General features: G+C 45.4%; 1 protein-coding gene and 1 long non-coding RNA gene across 3 annotated transcripts in view; one reads left to right on the forward strand and one right to left on the reverse strand.

The window, feature by feature from the left end:
* The first annotated feature begins 1,629 nt into the window (after positions 1-1,629).
* On the forward strand, positions 1,630-3,992 carry LOC131356687 (uncharacterized). The gene is made up of 4 exons (XR_009205054.1): positions 1,630-1,752; positions 1,945-1,981; positions 2,532-2,627; positions 2,729-3,992. It is a non-coding gene; the product is annotated as an uncharacterized LOC131356687 (long non-coding RNA).
* A 7,129-nt stretch (positions 3,993-11,121) lies between these two features.
* Positions 11,122-15,369, reverse strand: part of dspa (desmoplakin a) — a 33,784-nt gene continuing 29,536 nt past the window's right edge. Inside the window, exons 23-24 of one of the 2 annotated variants that reach the window (XM_058394824.1) lie at positions 15,115-15,369; positions 11,122-14,872 (exon numbers count right to left, since the gene is read on the reverse strand). The exon at positions 15,115-15,369 is cut by the window's right edge and continues 1,572 nt beyond it. In XM_058394824.1, the coding sequence (XP_058250807.1) occupies positions 11,657-14,872; positions 15,115-15,369 (3,471 nt within the window). In that variant the 3' untranslated portion in view covers positions 11,122-11,656. The remainder of the gene's footprint in view (positions 14,873-15,114) is intronic. The other variant, XM_058394825.1, reaches the window with a different exon arrangement.

Genomic DNA, 15,369 nt, shown 5'->3' on the forward strand with positions numbered 1-15,369 from the left:
CATCACACTGTTCCATTTAACTGCTTCACTGTTACATGTTTATGTGATTAGTTCTGATTCATAGTATTAGTGAGTTATGTAGATACAATGTGGCTAGTTCTGAGTTATGACATCAGAGTGTTACATTGCTACAATGTATCTACAATTTCCACTTATCTGATTACGACATGGGCAGCATGGTGACTTAGTGGTTAGCACTGTTGCCTCACAGCCGGAAGGTCCTGGGTTCGAATCCCAAGTTCAAACAAGCCTTTCTGTGTGGAGTTTGCGTGTTCTCCCTGTGCCTGTATGGGTTTACTCCAGGTACTCCAGTTTCCTCCCACAATCCAAAAACATGTACATTAGGTTGACTGGTAATTCTAAATTGCCTGTGAGTGTGTATGGATGTGTGGCCCTGTTATGGACTGGTGATCTGTCCAGGGTGTACCCCTACCTTTTACCCAATGTGTGCTCCAGCAGATCCCTGTGACCCTAATTCGGAATAAAGCGGGTATAGAAAATGGATGGACATTGTCCATGAATACTTTGATGACTTAGGCTGCAGTGTTACATCAGCTTCGTGTCTGTTATATAGGGTACAGCTAAATGTGGAGGGTACACTGATCAACCATAACATTATGACCAGTGCCAGACTGATCTCCTCATCATGGCCCCTGTTAGTGGGTGGGATATATTAGGCAGCAAGTCAACATTTTGTCCTCAAAGTTGATGTTAGAAGCAGGAAAAATGGACAAGTGTAAGGATTTAAGCAAGTTTGACCTAAAGGACCATTGTGATGGCTAGACCACTGGATCAGAGCATCTCCAAAACTGCAGCTCTTGTGGGGTGTTCCCGGTCTGCAGTGGTCAGTATCTATCAAAGTTGGTCCAAGGAAGGAACAGTGGTGAACCGGTGACAGGGTCATGGGCGGTCAAGGCTCATTGATGCACGTGGGGAGAGAAGGCTGGACCGTGTGATCCGATCCAACAGACGAGCTACTGTTGATCAAACTGCTGAAGAAGTTAATGCTGGTTCTGATAGAAAGGGGTCAGAATACACAGTGCAGGACAGGTCAGGGCTGTTTTGGCAGCAAAAGGGGACCAACACAATATTAGGCAGGTGGTCATAATGTTATGCCTGATCAGTGTGCGCGCTCTATAAGAGACAGACAGACAGGAACGTGAGACAGGTCAGTGGTGCATATGGAATAGAAGGACAGAAGGGAAAGGGTTGTGTTTTCCCTCCAAACCCTGCCTTCTCATCGAGCCATGGGAAAACAGGGAGAAGAAGAATGGCCGCATTGTTCCCGCTGTCAGGGAATTACATACTCGTTTCCGACCTCATGGAAGTTTTGCTGGATAAAATGACTTTTTTGTGGGAAAAATATATCTCTAATATATAAGTCATAAGCCATGATGCAGCACCCTTGCTCAAGGGCCCAATTGTGGCAGCTTGGCAGTGCTGGGGCTTGAACCCCGATCTTCCAGTTAAAGACCCAGAGCCTTAAACACTTGAGCTACCGCCTCCCCCTGCCCCTCCCCCGCCCCCGCCCCTGCCCCTCCCCCTGTCCCTGTTTAAAGAATAAACTATAAAAATAAAGAGTGTTTAAAGATAATATTCATCTTTGCTTGAGCTTGTTAGCATTGTGGTCTGAAGGTGTGCTGCAGGTCAGAGGCGAAGCTCTGTTCCTCCTCCTGATTGGTGGATTGGGGGATTATATCTCCATTGGTCAGGACGTGTGGTCAGTCTCGAGTGGTGGATCTTCAGCAGGAGGTCAGGGAGAGAAACCAACCCACTGCAAATAATAATAATAATAATAATCTTTTACACACTGTAGTTAGAGCATATTATTATTTATATTTACTACACTACCCATTCTTTCATATTATTGTTATTTATTTATACTGTAGATTATTTATAGTGAAGATAATCACTCAGGATGTCTGATTCTATTCTGGAAAACAGAAGCAGCTCCACACGTCTGAGGTCTAACGTCCGAAAGGTAAACTCTCTCTTTATAATCTTTTTACTCATTTGCACAAACCTTAGTAATTATACCTTAAGCATTATTCAGTAAAAATATAGAAATTTTGTTTATTACTGTGAAATGTAAAAAATAATTAATTAAATAATAATAATAATAATTTACATTTCTGGTATTTGGCAGGTGCTCTTATCCTGAGCCATTGAGCCATGTACAAAAGTGCATATATATATATATTATATATAGTGATTAAAATCAGTTATATCTTACCTAATTTTAACTTTTCTTTAGAATTTACAATCAAATATTACATTTTTGACAATTACAATTATAAACATTTCACTCTTTTTTTTAAATTTGCATATTCAGTATAAAGACACTCCCATTTAGTTTGTTCAGCAAATGATGTGAAATGAATTCTAATAAAAAATAAGCTTTTAAATACATTTCTTGAGTTTGGTTTAAGTCACTATTGAAAGTAAATGCAGTTTAATTGAATGAACTCTTTCATCTTCCTGTCCTGTGAAGAGTGAATTTTTAATGTAATGTTTATTTTTATGCTTTAAAGCTTTCGAAGCCGCTGATGGAGAGAAGAAGACGAGCTCAAATGAACCGCAGTCTGAGCCGCCTGAAAAACCTGGTCCTGCAGACGCTTCACAAACCTGTCAGTACACAGCGTTCAGCAGGACAACACACTGACCAGCACACACAAGCATGGGGTTAACTCTGTGTGTGTGTGTGTGTGTGTGTGTGTTTCCTCTGCAGACATCACAACATACCAAACTGGAGAAAGCAGACATTTTGGAACTGACAGTGAAACACATCAGAAACATCAAACAGAAATCTGGTGAGAAAAACTTCATCATAATATTTTAAAAAATCTTTCAACTACAGGGGTGGAGTTTATCTAAAACAGGGGCGTGCCTCATTTACAAACCAGGGGGTGGAGTTTATCTAAAACAGGGGCATGTCTCAGTGACAAACTTGGGGATGGAGTTTATCTAAAACAGGGGTGTGTCTCAGTGACAAACCAGGGGGTGGAGTTTAGGTAAATCAGGGGCGTGTCTCAGTTACAAACCTGGGGGTGGAGTTTAGGTAAATCAGGGGCAGGTCTCAGTTACAAACCTGGGGGTGGAGTTTAGGTAAATCAGGTGTGTGTCTCAGTTGCACATCTGGGGGTGGAGATGATCTAAACCAGGGGCATGTCTCAGTTACAAACCTGGGGGTGGAGTTTAGGTAAAGCAGGGGTGTGTCTCAGTTACACATCTGGGGCGGAGATTATCTAAACCGGGGTGGTGTCTCAATTACAAACCTGGGGGTGGAGTTGATCTAAAACAGGGGCGTGTCACAATTACAAACCTGGAGGCAGAGTTGATCTAAAACAGGGGCGTGTCACAGTTACAAACCTGGAGGCGGAGTTGATCTAAAACAGGGGCGTGTCACAGTTACAAACCTGGAGGCGGAGTTGATCTAAAACGGGCGTGTCACAGTCACAAACCTGGGGGCGGAGTTGATCTAATACAGGGGCGTGTCTCAGTTACAAACCTGGGGGCGGAGTTGATCTAGAACAGGGGCGTGTCTCTGTTCTAAGTCCACTAGCAGGTCAGTGAGATGCCTGTAGTCTTTCCCACAGTGCTCCAGAGTTACAGAGCAGGATTCAGTGCATGTGCACACGATGTGGCTCACTTCCTGTCCAGCTGTGAGAGTGTGAGCAATGAGATGAGGATGTGCTTGCTTGCTCATCTGGTCAGGTGTTTATCAGAGATGACCCTGGTCACTCCACCACTCCCTGCAGCATGCACATCTTCTGCACAGCTCAGCGTGTATGGACCCAGTGTCTGTTCCCAGCAGTCCTCACACACAGACTGATGAGCAGTGGGAGGTTGACTCCTTTCATCTCCAGTGTGGTTCATGTCCACCTCAGGGGGCAGCTGTGGAGACCATGGTGACCAGGGGGCAGTAGAATTCCACTCCCCATGACAGCTTAATGCCTGGAACGTTCTCATTCTCCAGGACATCTTTCAGTTCTTATGGTTCCCTTCTCGAGATCACTGAAAAAAAAAATGTAGGGAGTGGAGTCAGACCTGATATAGCTCCTCCCACCTGGGTGATGTCAAAAGGCAGGAGATGCACAGCCTGAAGCTCCACCCCCTGGGCTGTTGGTTGTGTTCTTGCCTGTGCTTCTGTAACTCTCAGTGTTTTCCAAACCAGAGAAAAGCAGAAGACTTTATCTACATCCAGATTTCTGCAAAGCTGCTTGGTGTCCTTTAGTAAAACCTCAAGAGAAATAGAACTGAATCAACTGTGTGTGTGTGTGTGTGTGTGTGTGTGTGTGTGTGTGTGTAGATGCTGCAGTGTAACAGTCAGATCTACTGAATAGTGTTGATTTTAGCTACAATTTCAGTGTGAAGTCATTTCAGGAAAATGCCCTGAACTGTGAAGAAAAGCTCCATAGAGGTGTTTAGTTTCAGACCCTTCGTTCTCATGGAGGTCACATGATTAAAGGATTTCTTCTGAAATTTGCTGACTTTAAAAGAAAATTCACTGGAAATTATTCTGTTTTAATTCTACAGAAAAGCTCCATTTGTACATTTTCATGAATATTTTTGTGATATCTAATATCTTTTGTGTTAAAAATATTTAGGCAGAAGAAAAATACAATGTGCTGCTGATAATACACTGTTTTACATTTTTTATACTTTTTATTTTATAACATTTGAACTCTTTTACATTTAATCTGCTGAAGGAATAAAATAAAAAATTAACCCTAAAAATTAACCCAACAAATAAAAACTAAAAAATAAAGCTGTTTACTAACACACACTGTGTGTCTCTGTGTGGGTCTCATTACACCGTGTGCCGGCGTGCGCACACACACCACGGGCGTCTGGGGTCGAGCCCCGCATAGGGCGGGGGTCCCAGACGTTAGTGTGTGTGTGTGTGTGTGTGTGTGTGTATTTGCAAATAAAAACTAAAAAATAAAGCTGTTTACTAACACACACTGTGTGTGTGTGTGTGTATTTGCACTCACACTTATTAAAGTCCACCTTCTTTATACTAAAGGACAGTAATTTTCAGGAATGCACCAAAGTTTCTGTCACTAAAAACAAAAATGGACAGAAATGACCTTAAAAAAGTTGAACATTATACATTACTTATACATTACACAGTCACAGAAGTCTTAGAGGAAAACAAAAATACAGAAATTTGCACTTTTCTGTTGTCTCTGTGCTGAAATGTTCTCCTGAAACTTCACCTTGTAGATGTTTACTTTCATTTTATCTTCATTAATTAATAAGCAAAGGATCAGGATTTTACTTAAAATTAAATTAAAGAAAATTAAATTACTAAAAAAAATTAGAACTATAATAATAATAACACCAACAATAATAATAATTATTATAAATTATTATAATGAATAATTTCACCAACTGTTTTTTAAATTTAGAACATTTATAGAATATAATATCTTCAGGCAGTCTTCAGACAGGAAGATCCAAATAAATGGATTGATAAAAACCATAAACGCCTCTGATGTGAGAAACTGGTCAGAGCTCGACTCTGTGTCTTAAACATGTTTTCATCACCACGGCTGACGTGAGGAGAACTCTATGCAGAGTTAACCCACGGAAGTCTGCTGGACCAGACAACATTCCTGGCAGAGTTCTCAGGGAGTGTGCAGAGCAGCTAGCAGATGTCTTCACTGACATCTTCAACATCTCGCTGTGCAGCTCCTTCATCCCAACGTGCCTCAAGACAACGACCATCGTCCCTGTGCCAAAGAAGTCCACGGTTTCCTGCCTCAATGACTATCGTCCCGTCGCACTCACACCAATCATGATGAAATGCTTTGAGAGGCTCGTCATGAGGCACATCAAGTCACAGCTACCACCCTCGCTGGACCCCTTGCAGTTTGCGTATCGTCCTAACCGTTCCACGGACGACGCCATCACCACAACCCTCCATCTGGCCCTCACACACCTGGACTGTAAGGACTCCTACGTTCGAATGCTGTTCATAGATTTCAGTTCAGCATTCAACACAATCATCCCTCAGCAGCTGATTGAGAAGCTGAGTCTCCTGGGTCTGAACCCCTCTCTCTGCAACTGGATCCTGGATTTCCTGACTGGGAGACCTCAGTCAGTCCGGATCGGGAGCAGTATCTCCAGCACCACCACACTGAGCACTGGAGCTCCTCAGGGCTGTGTGCTCAGTCCACTGCTGGTCACTCTGCTGACTCACGACTGTGCAGCAATGCACAGCTCCAGTTACATCATCAAGTTCTCCGATGACACGACCGTGGTGGGTCTCATCAGCAAGAACGACGTGTCAGCATACAGAGAGGAGGTGCAACATCTAACAGCCTGGTGTAGAGCCAACAACCTCTCCCTGAACGTCGACAAGACCAAAGAGATGGTTGTTGACTTCAGGAGAGCACAGAGTGACCATTCTCCACTGTCCATCGATGGCTCCTCTGTGGAGATCGTCAAGAGAACCAAATTCCTTGGTGTCCATCTGGCGGAGAACTTCACCTGGTCACTCAACACCAGCTCCATCACCAAGAAAGCCCAGCAGCGCCTCTACTTCCTGTGGAGGCTGAGGAAAGCCCATCTCCCTCCCCCATCCTGACTGTGTTCTACAGAGGGACCATGGAGAGCGTCCTGAGCAGCTGCATCACTGCCTGGTTTGGGAACTGAACCGTCTCAGATCACAAGACCCTTCAGGGGATAGTGAGGACAGACACACACCCCTCACACACCCCACACACCCCACACACCCCTCACACACACTCTTACACACCCCACACACCCCTCACACACACCTCACACACCCCACACACCCCTCACACACACTCTTACACACCCCACACACCCCTCACACACACCTCACACACCCCACACACCCCTCACACACACCCCACACACCCCTCACACACCCCTCACACACCCCACACACCCCTCACACACACTCTTACACACCCCACACACCCCTCACACACACTCTTACACACCCCACACACCCCTCACACACACTCTTACACACCCCACACACCCCTCACACACACCTCACACACCCCACACACCCCTCACACACACTCTAACACACCCCACACACCCCTCACACACACTCTTACACACCCTACACACCCCTCACACACACTCTTACACACCCCTCACACACACTCTTACACACCCCACACACCCCTCACACACACCTCACACACACTCTTACACACCCCACACACCCCTCACACACACTCTTACACACCCCACACACCCCTCACACACCCCACACACCCCTCACACACACTCTAACACACCCCACACACCCCTCACACACACTCTTACACACCCCACACACCCCTCACACACACTCTTACACACCCCTCACACACACTCTTACACACCCCACACACCCCTCACACACACTCTTACACACCCCACACACCCCTCACACACACTCTTACACACCCCACACACCCCTCACACACACTCTTACACACCCCTCACACACACTCTTACACACCCCACACACCCCTCACACACACTCTTACACACCCCACACACCCCTCACACACACTCTTACACACCCCACACACCCCTCACACACACTCTTACACACCCCACACACCCCTCACACACACCTCACACACCCCACACACCCCTCACACACACTCTTACACACCCCACACAAAGCTCACTCACACTCTTACACACCCTACACACCCCTCACACACACTCTTACACCCCCCTCACACACACTCTTACACACCCCACACACCCCTCACACACACCTCACACACACTCTTACACACCCCACACACCCCTCACACACACTCTTACACACCCCACACACCCCTCACACACCCCACACACCCCTCACACACACTCTAACACACCCCACACACCCCTCACACACACTCTTACACACCCCACACACCCCACACACACACTCTTACACACCCCTCACACACACTCTTACACACCCCTCACACACACCTCACACACACTCTTACACACCCCACACACCCCTCACACACACTCTTACACACCCCTCACACACAATATTACACACCCCACACACCCCTCACACATACTCTTACACACCCCACACACCCCTCACACACACTCTTACACACCCCTCACACACACTCTTACACACCCCACACACCCCTTACACACACTCTTACACACCCCACACACCCCTCACACACACTCTTACACACCCCTCACACACACTCTTACACACCCCACACACCCCTCACACACACTCTTACACACCCCACACACCCCTCACACACACTCTTACACACCCCTCACACACACTCTTACACACCCCACACACCCCTCACACACACTCTTACACACCCCACACACCCCTCACACACACTCTTACACACCCCTCACACACACTCTTACACACCCCACACACCCCTCACACACACTCTTACACACCCCACACACCCCTCACACACACTCTTACACACCCCACACACCCCTCACACACACTCTTACACACCCCACACACCCCTCACACACACTCTTACACACCCCACACACCCCTCACACACACTCTTACACACCCCACACACACACTCTTACACCCCCCTCACACACACTCTTACACACCCCTCACACACACTCTTACACACCCCACACACCCCTCACACACACTCTTACACACCCCTCACACACACTCTTACACACCCCACACACCCCTCACACACACTCTTACACACCCCACACACCCCTCACACACACTCTTACACACCCCTCACACACACTCTTACACACCCCACACACCCCTCACACACACTCTTACACACCCCACACACCCCCCACACACACTCTTACACACCCCACACACCCCTCACACACACTCTTACACACCCCACACACCCCTCACACACACTCTTACACACCCCACACACCCCTCACACACACTCTTACACACCCCTCACACACACTCTTACACACCCCACACACCCCTCACACACACTCTTACACACCCCACACACCCCTCACACACACTCTTACACACCCCACACACCCCTCACACACACTCTTACACACCCCACACACCCCTCACACACACTCTTACACACCCCTCACACACCCCTCACACACACTCTTACACACCCCACACACCCCTCACACACACTCTTACACACCCCTCACACACACTCTTACACACCCCACACACACACTCTTACACACCCCACACACCCCTCACACACACTCTTCACCCTCCTGCCATCTGGAAAGAGGTCCCGGAGCATTCGGGCCTCACAACCAGACTGTGTAACAGTTTCTTTCCTCAAGCCATCAGGCTCCTCAACACCCGGGACTGAACTGTTCTACACTCTCACACACACACACACACACACTCACTCAGGACTGAACTGTTCTACACTCTCACACACACACACACATACACACACACACACACTCTCACTCAGGACTGAATTGTTCTACACTCTCTCACACACACACTCTCACTCAGGACTGAACTGTATATTAACTCTGTCTCTCACACACAGATACACACACTCTCTCTTGACTGTGTGGACGCACACACACACACACACACACACACACACATAATTTATTCTGTTCATTACTTACTGCACTACCTCTACCTGTCATCCGCTGCTATAGTTATATTTATGTTTATTCTATTTGCACTACCTCAACTGCTGCTGTGTATTTTTGCACAATATTTTTGCACAATACTTTTTTTTTTTTTTTTTTACATCATTTCACTTTATCTATTTTATTTCACTTACATTCCAGTACACGTTCTTTTATTTCTTTTCAGCGCTAAGTGTCCTGTGTTCTTTTGTGTTGTCTTTCTTGTATTTATTGTCTTTTGCACTGTCTTGTCTATGCTCTGTTTGCACCTAGCTGCACACTGTGCACTTTACGTGGCTAAGACAAACTTCTGTCCTAGCTCTGTGGTGGTGTTTTGTGTTGAACTTGTTGTTGTATGTTTCTGTAGCACCAGGTCCTGGAGAAACGTTTCATTTCACTATGTACTGCGTCAGATATATGTGGTTGAAATGACAATAAAAGCTTCTTGAATCTTGAAATCTTGAATCTTGAATCACAGCGTTGGAAAGTGATTAAATGTCAGTTGCTTCATCATCATCATCATCATCATCTCAGTTAAAACAGTTAAAACTTAAGTATTAAACAGAATATTTACATTATCGCAGTTCCTGATGTTCAGTCCGGAGTTCTGCAGCTGCTGAACTGGATTTTCAGATCTCCACATTCAGACTGGTCAGGAATTACTGGGGCAATTCCCTGACAGACCACCAGGGGGCAGACTGGCAGGTACATTACTATACCCTGTTGAATGTCACGTGTCCTGTCACCTGTTTCTAATGTGTTGCCTTGTTTATTCCTGCCCTCTGGTGTCTTTGTCCAGTCATTGCTTGTTGTTGTGTTTGTTTTTTTGTTAGAAGTCTTTGTTTTCAGTGACACCTTCAGGTATTTGTGTTTTGTTCATTTTATCTTATGTTGGTTATGTTGTGTGGTTTGTGTTATTTTTAGTTAATAAACACAAGGACTGTTTTTATCCTGCACTCTGGTCTGACCGGCTGCATCCATCCAAAAATGTGAAAAGACTGATTTGAGGTCAGCAAGGTGTTAGTTTGATGCTTTGACCATGGTAGGCAGGAGAAGCTGACCGAGCGGTCATCTCACTGAGAAACTACATTTATTATAATTCTGTTCATAAAGATATCAGGAATGTCTCTGATGTAGATCTGTCTAATCTGATAGACAGTTAGTGTGCTTTAATTATATTTATGTATTTAATATTGTCCTTGAATGACATTCCACGTTGTTTTTAAGAGTATTTCCATCTAGAGTTTCGGTGAGAAATGTCAGACAGTGGTGCTGGATTTAACACTGCTCCTCACTCAGTCTGATCTCACCCTCAGTGTGTGTGAACTCAATGAACTTCTGAACAGTGCTTAATCCTTAGTCATTAGTTACTATAAAAATATTTGTGCCATTTCTAGTAATTTCACTAATCAGTAATCACAATATTCGCTTTTTAATCTGTCAGACCTCACAATCCCTTCAGTCATAGATGCTTTATTAACATTTCTTAAACCTTGACATGGCACCATCACAAAAATGAACAACAAATTACACCAAACAGGTGGAAAGTACGTTTATTTATCATTGGTCATCTTTGGTTAGTACAAACAGTGTTTTGACTTTCTTCAAATTCTATTTATAAAAAGATATACTCATTTACCCTGATAATAAAGTTACTCTAATTAATTTCTCTGATTGTAGAAATTCTAATTCTGTAAAACTCTTCAATCAAGTTCCAAATAACTAGGAAAATAAAACATTTTCTGGATATTTCAATACATGTGATTTTTTTATGTGAATTTTTTAATGTATAAAGTCAAAGTAAAAATCTACTGATTAAAAATGCAGGACAGATAAACAAGCACCTAAAAATGATAAGTTTAATAATCTGATAGAATAATAATCTAATAACCCAAAGAAAGCTGATTAGGTAACTGATAATCCATAATCCATGAGAGTCCTGTATAATATTCCCAAACCCTAGTTTAATCTAATAGTGTTTGATATATATATTTATATGTGGAATATGTGGTAGTTGCATACGGAAAAATGATTAGCCCTTACAGACGCATGTTTGAAGATGTTAAGGGAAGGAAGTATAAGAAGTGGTAGAGCTGTAAGTGTAAGTAGAGGAGGTGTAATCCACGCTGCCTCGCCGGGATCCGCTCCTGGAGCTTCCACGGGATCCGGCTCTAGACCCAGAGCGGGAGTTGGGTCCAGAGGGGATATTATAGGGGCTACTGATTCCCTTGGTGGACATAGATGTGGCTTGGAGCATCTTCATTCCGTTGTTCTCTTCCACCATGCAGTTGTCCATCGCCTCTTTATATGAAATCTTCAGCTTAGTTTTAGGGCAGGTGAGGCTCTTCAAGTAGTTTCTTGTGTCCTGCAGCTTCTGGGCTCCTTTACCATCCAGCCATCCTCTTCGTATGGCTTCTTCAATGCTGATTCTCTTACCACTTTCAGGTTCCAGCAGTCCTCCAGTCAGGTACTGGAATTCCAGGAACCTCTGCCCAGCCTCGTATGGCAACCATTTCTCTTTAATGGCCTCTGCAGCAGACATTCTCCTTTTGGTCTTTATGTCCTCATATCCAAAGTAAGCTTTCTGAGCTGGTTTGAGCTTGTTGGCCATTTCCTCATCAATGATGCTCTGATGTACAGCATCTTGCAGAGAGAGCCTCTTGCCAGTGGCAGGGTTTATGACACCTCCAGTGCATGCCTGGGCCTCCAGGAGCCGCTGCGCCGTGATGGTATCGACTATTCCACGACGCAGAGCTTCATTTATTGTGATCTTCTCCAAGGTTTCTGAGTCAAAGATGGCTGCCACAGGGCTCTGGTCATCCAGTATATCAGAAGGAGGGGAGAGAGTGATGGAAACACTAGCAAAGCGTTTGCGGACGGTTGGAGAAGATGGTGTAACTTCAGTGGGGCTACTGCAGGTCGTAACATCTTCTGGAATGCTGGTGCAGATGGAAAGCTCAGAACCTGTGCCTCTGCTTGAAAAGAGATTAGCAAACTGGGTGAGCGTGAGGGTTCCTGAGCGGTACTGGTCTAAGGCACTTTTCTTAATTAGGCCCTTGTCTAGGGAGTCCTGGACATCATACTGTGTACCTGTTTTACGGTCAACAATAACGAGTCGAGTCTTGCCAGCTGAATCTGTGATGGTGATCTCCTCCCACTCGCACTCTTGTTCCGAAAGATTCAGGAAAGTGTCATAGTCAATCAGCTCTCTGTGATAAGCCTCACGAACAGACATCTCTTTGCCTGTGTCGGGGTCTACGATCACCACTCTCCTCTTGCGAAGGGTGTTCTTTTGGCTTGACTGCTGCTTCTGCTTGTTTTTGTCCTTCAGAGGCAGCAGAAGCAAACTGGTCCTGGGGTCCTTGATACATCTCTTCTGGAGCTGCAGATAAGTGAGATTTTCATGAGTGTTTGGGTCAAAGAAGCCCTTTGTATCATCACCTTCATATGTCAGAATTTCATTCATCTCACGGTCAAAGTAACCTCTTCGGTAAGCCACTTCCACATCAATGCGATGGCTCTCTTTAGGATCGATGATGCCACCGCTGGCTATCTGAGCCTCCAGAAGCCTAATTCCATGCCCCTTTTCAATAAGCTCTTTCTCAATAGCCTGAAAGAGTGAGATGAGTTGCCCTGTACTGGGATCGCGGTAACCAGTCACAGCCTTCTCAGCAGATAGCAGTTTATCTTTAAATTCTTTACCCACTAGGCCTCTCTTCCATGCATCCTCCACTGTCAGGTAGACATTATTGACCGGATCAATCATGAAGCCAGAGGCAGCCTGGGCTTCCAGAAGCTCCAACGTCGTTCCTGGACGGAGAAGATTTTCTTTCATGGCCTGGTAGAAAGGCAGGACTCTATCCTGAGCCTCATCATAAATGCCAGCAATGCAGCCAGAGCCAGATAAGTACATCTTGAGCCTATTTTCAATATCTTTAGTTGTGAGCAGGCCTCGTTTCACCTGCTCCAAATCTCCCTCTGTAATAAGGCTGGAGTTTACAAGCTCAGTAAGTGAGACATTGCCACGGATTCCTTTAACAAAATCTGAGTTTTCGGTCACAGAGAGCAGAAGAAGGCCATTTGCAGGTTCTGTGATACACTTCCTCCTCAAATCACCGTAGCTGATCTTCTCTGCAGTTGTTGGATCGATATAACAAGCTGGCTTTTTGTTTAGTGCACGATAAAGCTCTTCATCAATCAAGCCACGGTCTAAGGCAACATCTTTGGGTAGAAATACGCTTAGCACAGGGTCAATTATACCTCCCACTGCTTCTTGAGCCTGGAGCAATCGAATGGCCTTCTCCTTGTCAAGTCGACCTTTCTTGCATGCCTGTCCAACGGACAAGAGTTTTCCTGTGAACGGATCCTTGAACCCCGTGCAAGCAGCCTCAGCTGTAACGAGAACGTCCCTGTCCTCAGTATCAACAATACCTCTTGAGCAGGCCGTGTCTACTGGCATCTTCTCATTAAACTTTGGATCAATCATGTAGCCAGTGGCAGCTTGAGCTTCCAGCAACATTATGGCACTATGTGAACTCAGAATGTTCTTACTTTTAGCTTCTGCGATTGGCATTCTGCCCTGGGAATCTTTCTGAACACCTGCAATAACACCTGTACCCTTAAGACTGGACTGAATTCCCACTGAAACATCTGACACTGTGATCTGGCCCTTCAGCAGCTTATCAAGGGTAGCTTTATCGATGATCCCACAGTCACACAGCTGGTGAGCTGTGACCTTTCTGCGAATGCCATCAAAAACAAGCTTTGATGGGTCAACTGTGGCCACGTTCTCATCTGTCTGAGTCTGCCTATTGAAGCCAACTGGACGTTGTTGCAGCTTCCGCAGCTCCATTTCCAGAGCCTCTCGCTTGCGGGTGAGTTCAGATACTTCAAACTCGGAGCGCTGTATCCGACTCCGGTAGCGTTCCTCCACGCTTCTGAGCTCAGCAGTCAGTTTTGTGATCTCACTGTGCAGTGAAGCCCTGTCTCTCTCTGCCTTGTCTTTATCTGCCTGGCACTGTTTAATCTGACCTTCCTTTATCTCATATTGGCTTTTCCAGTAGTTAAAATCTTTACGGATTTTGTCAATTTCCTCCTGCAGGCGCTGCTTCTGACGCAGCTCTGATTCTAGTGACAGCTTGATGCGGCTCAGCTCTTCTTCGGAACGCTGCTGCTTCCCTTTGTCCATTTCCAGCAATTTAAGCTTGGCCAGGAGACTATCCCTCTCTTGTAGGATCTCCTTGTAGTGTGTCTGAGACTCGTGGATCATCAGTGATGTCTGGGAAAGAAAACAAGAACATAATATTACTATACATTTAACCACTTGAACCATGACACAAAAACATCTCTAAGCATGAAGCATGAAAGCAGATGCGTGGAATGAATTATTTGGGAGGTGAGGTACGTGATTTGATGACAGATTATGCACAGTTATAAAGCAAAGTACAGCAGAAGTGTGCAGCAGAAGCAGCATTTACAGGAATTTGGTGGATTTGATAATGTAATTTTCCACAAAAATACCTCCGTGTATTGCTTTTGGATTTTGGCTATTTCCGCCTTTAAATTTTCCCTCTCTTTTGTCAGCTCATTAATGTGGCCCTGGAGATCTAGGCTTCGCTTATTTGAGCTCTGAAGCTGGAGTTGTATGGCTGAGATTTGGGCCATATGTTCACTCTCGTTGCTGTTTTTGTTGCTGCGTAAATCATCCCGTTCCTGGCGTACGTTCCTCAGCTCCTCCTCTAACCTCAGCCTTTCCTTGGTGAGGTTTTGAGTAAG

The sequence above is a fragment of the Hemibagrus wyckioides genome, linkage group LG07 (assembly GCF_019097595.1).
Source record: "Hemibagrus wyckioides isolate EC202008001 linkage group LG07, SWU_Hwy_1.0, whole genome shotgun sequence".
Classification (NCBI taxonomy): domain Eukaryota; kingdom Metazoa; phylum Chordata; class Actinopteri; order Siluriformes; family Bagridae; genus Hemibagrus; species Hemibagrus wyckioides.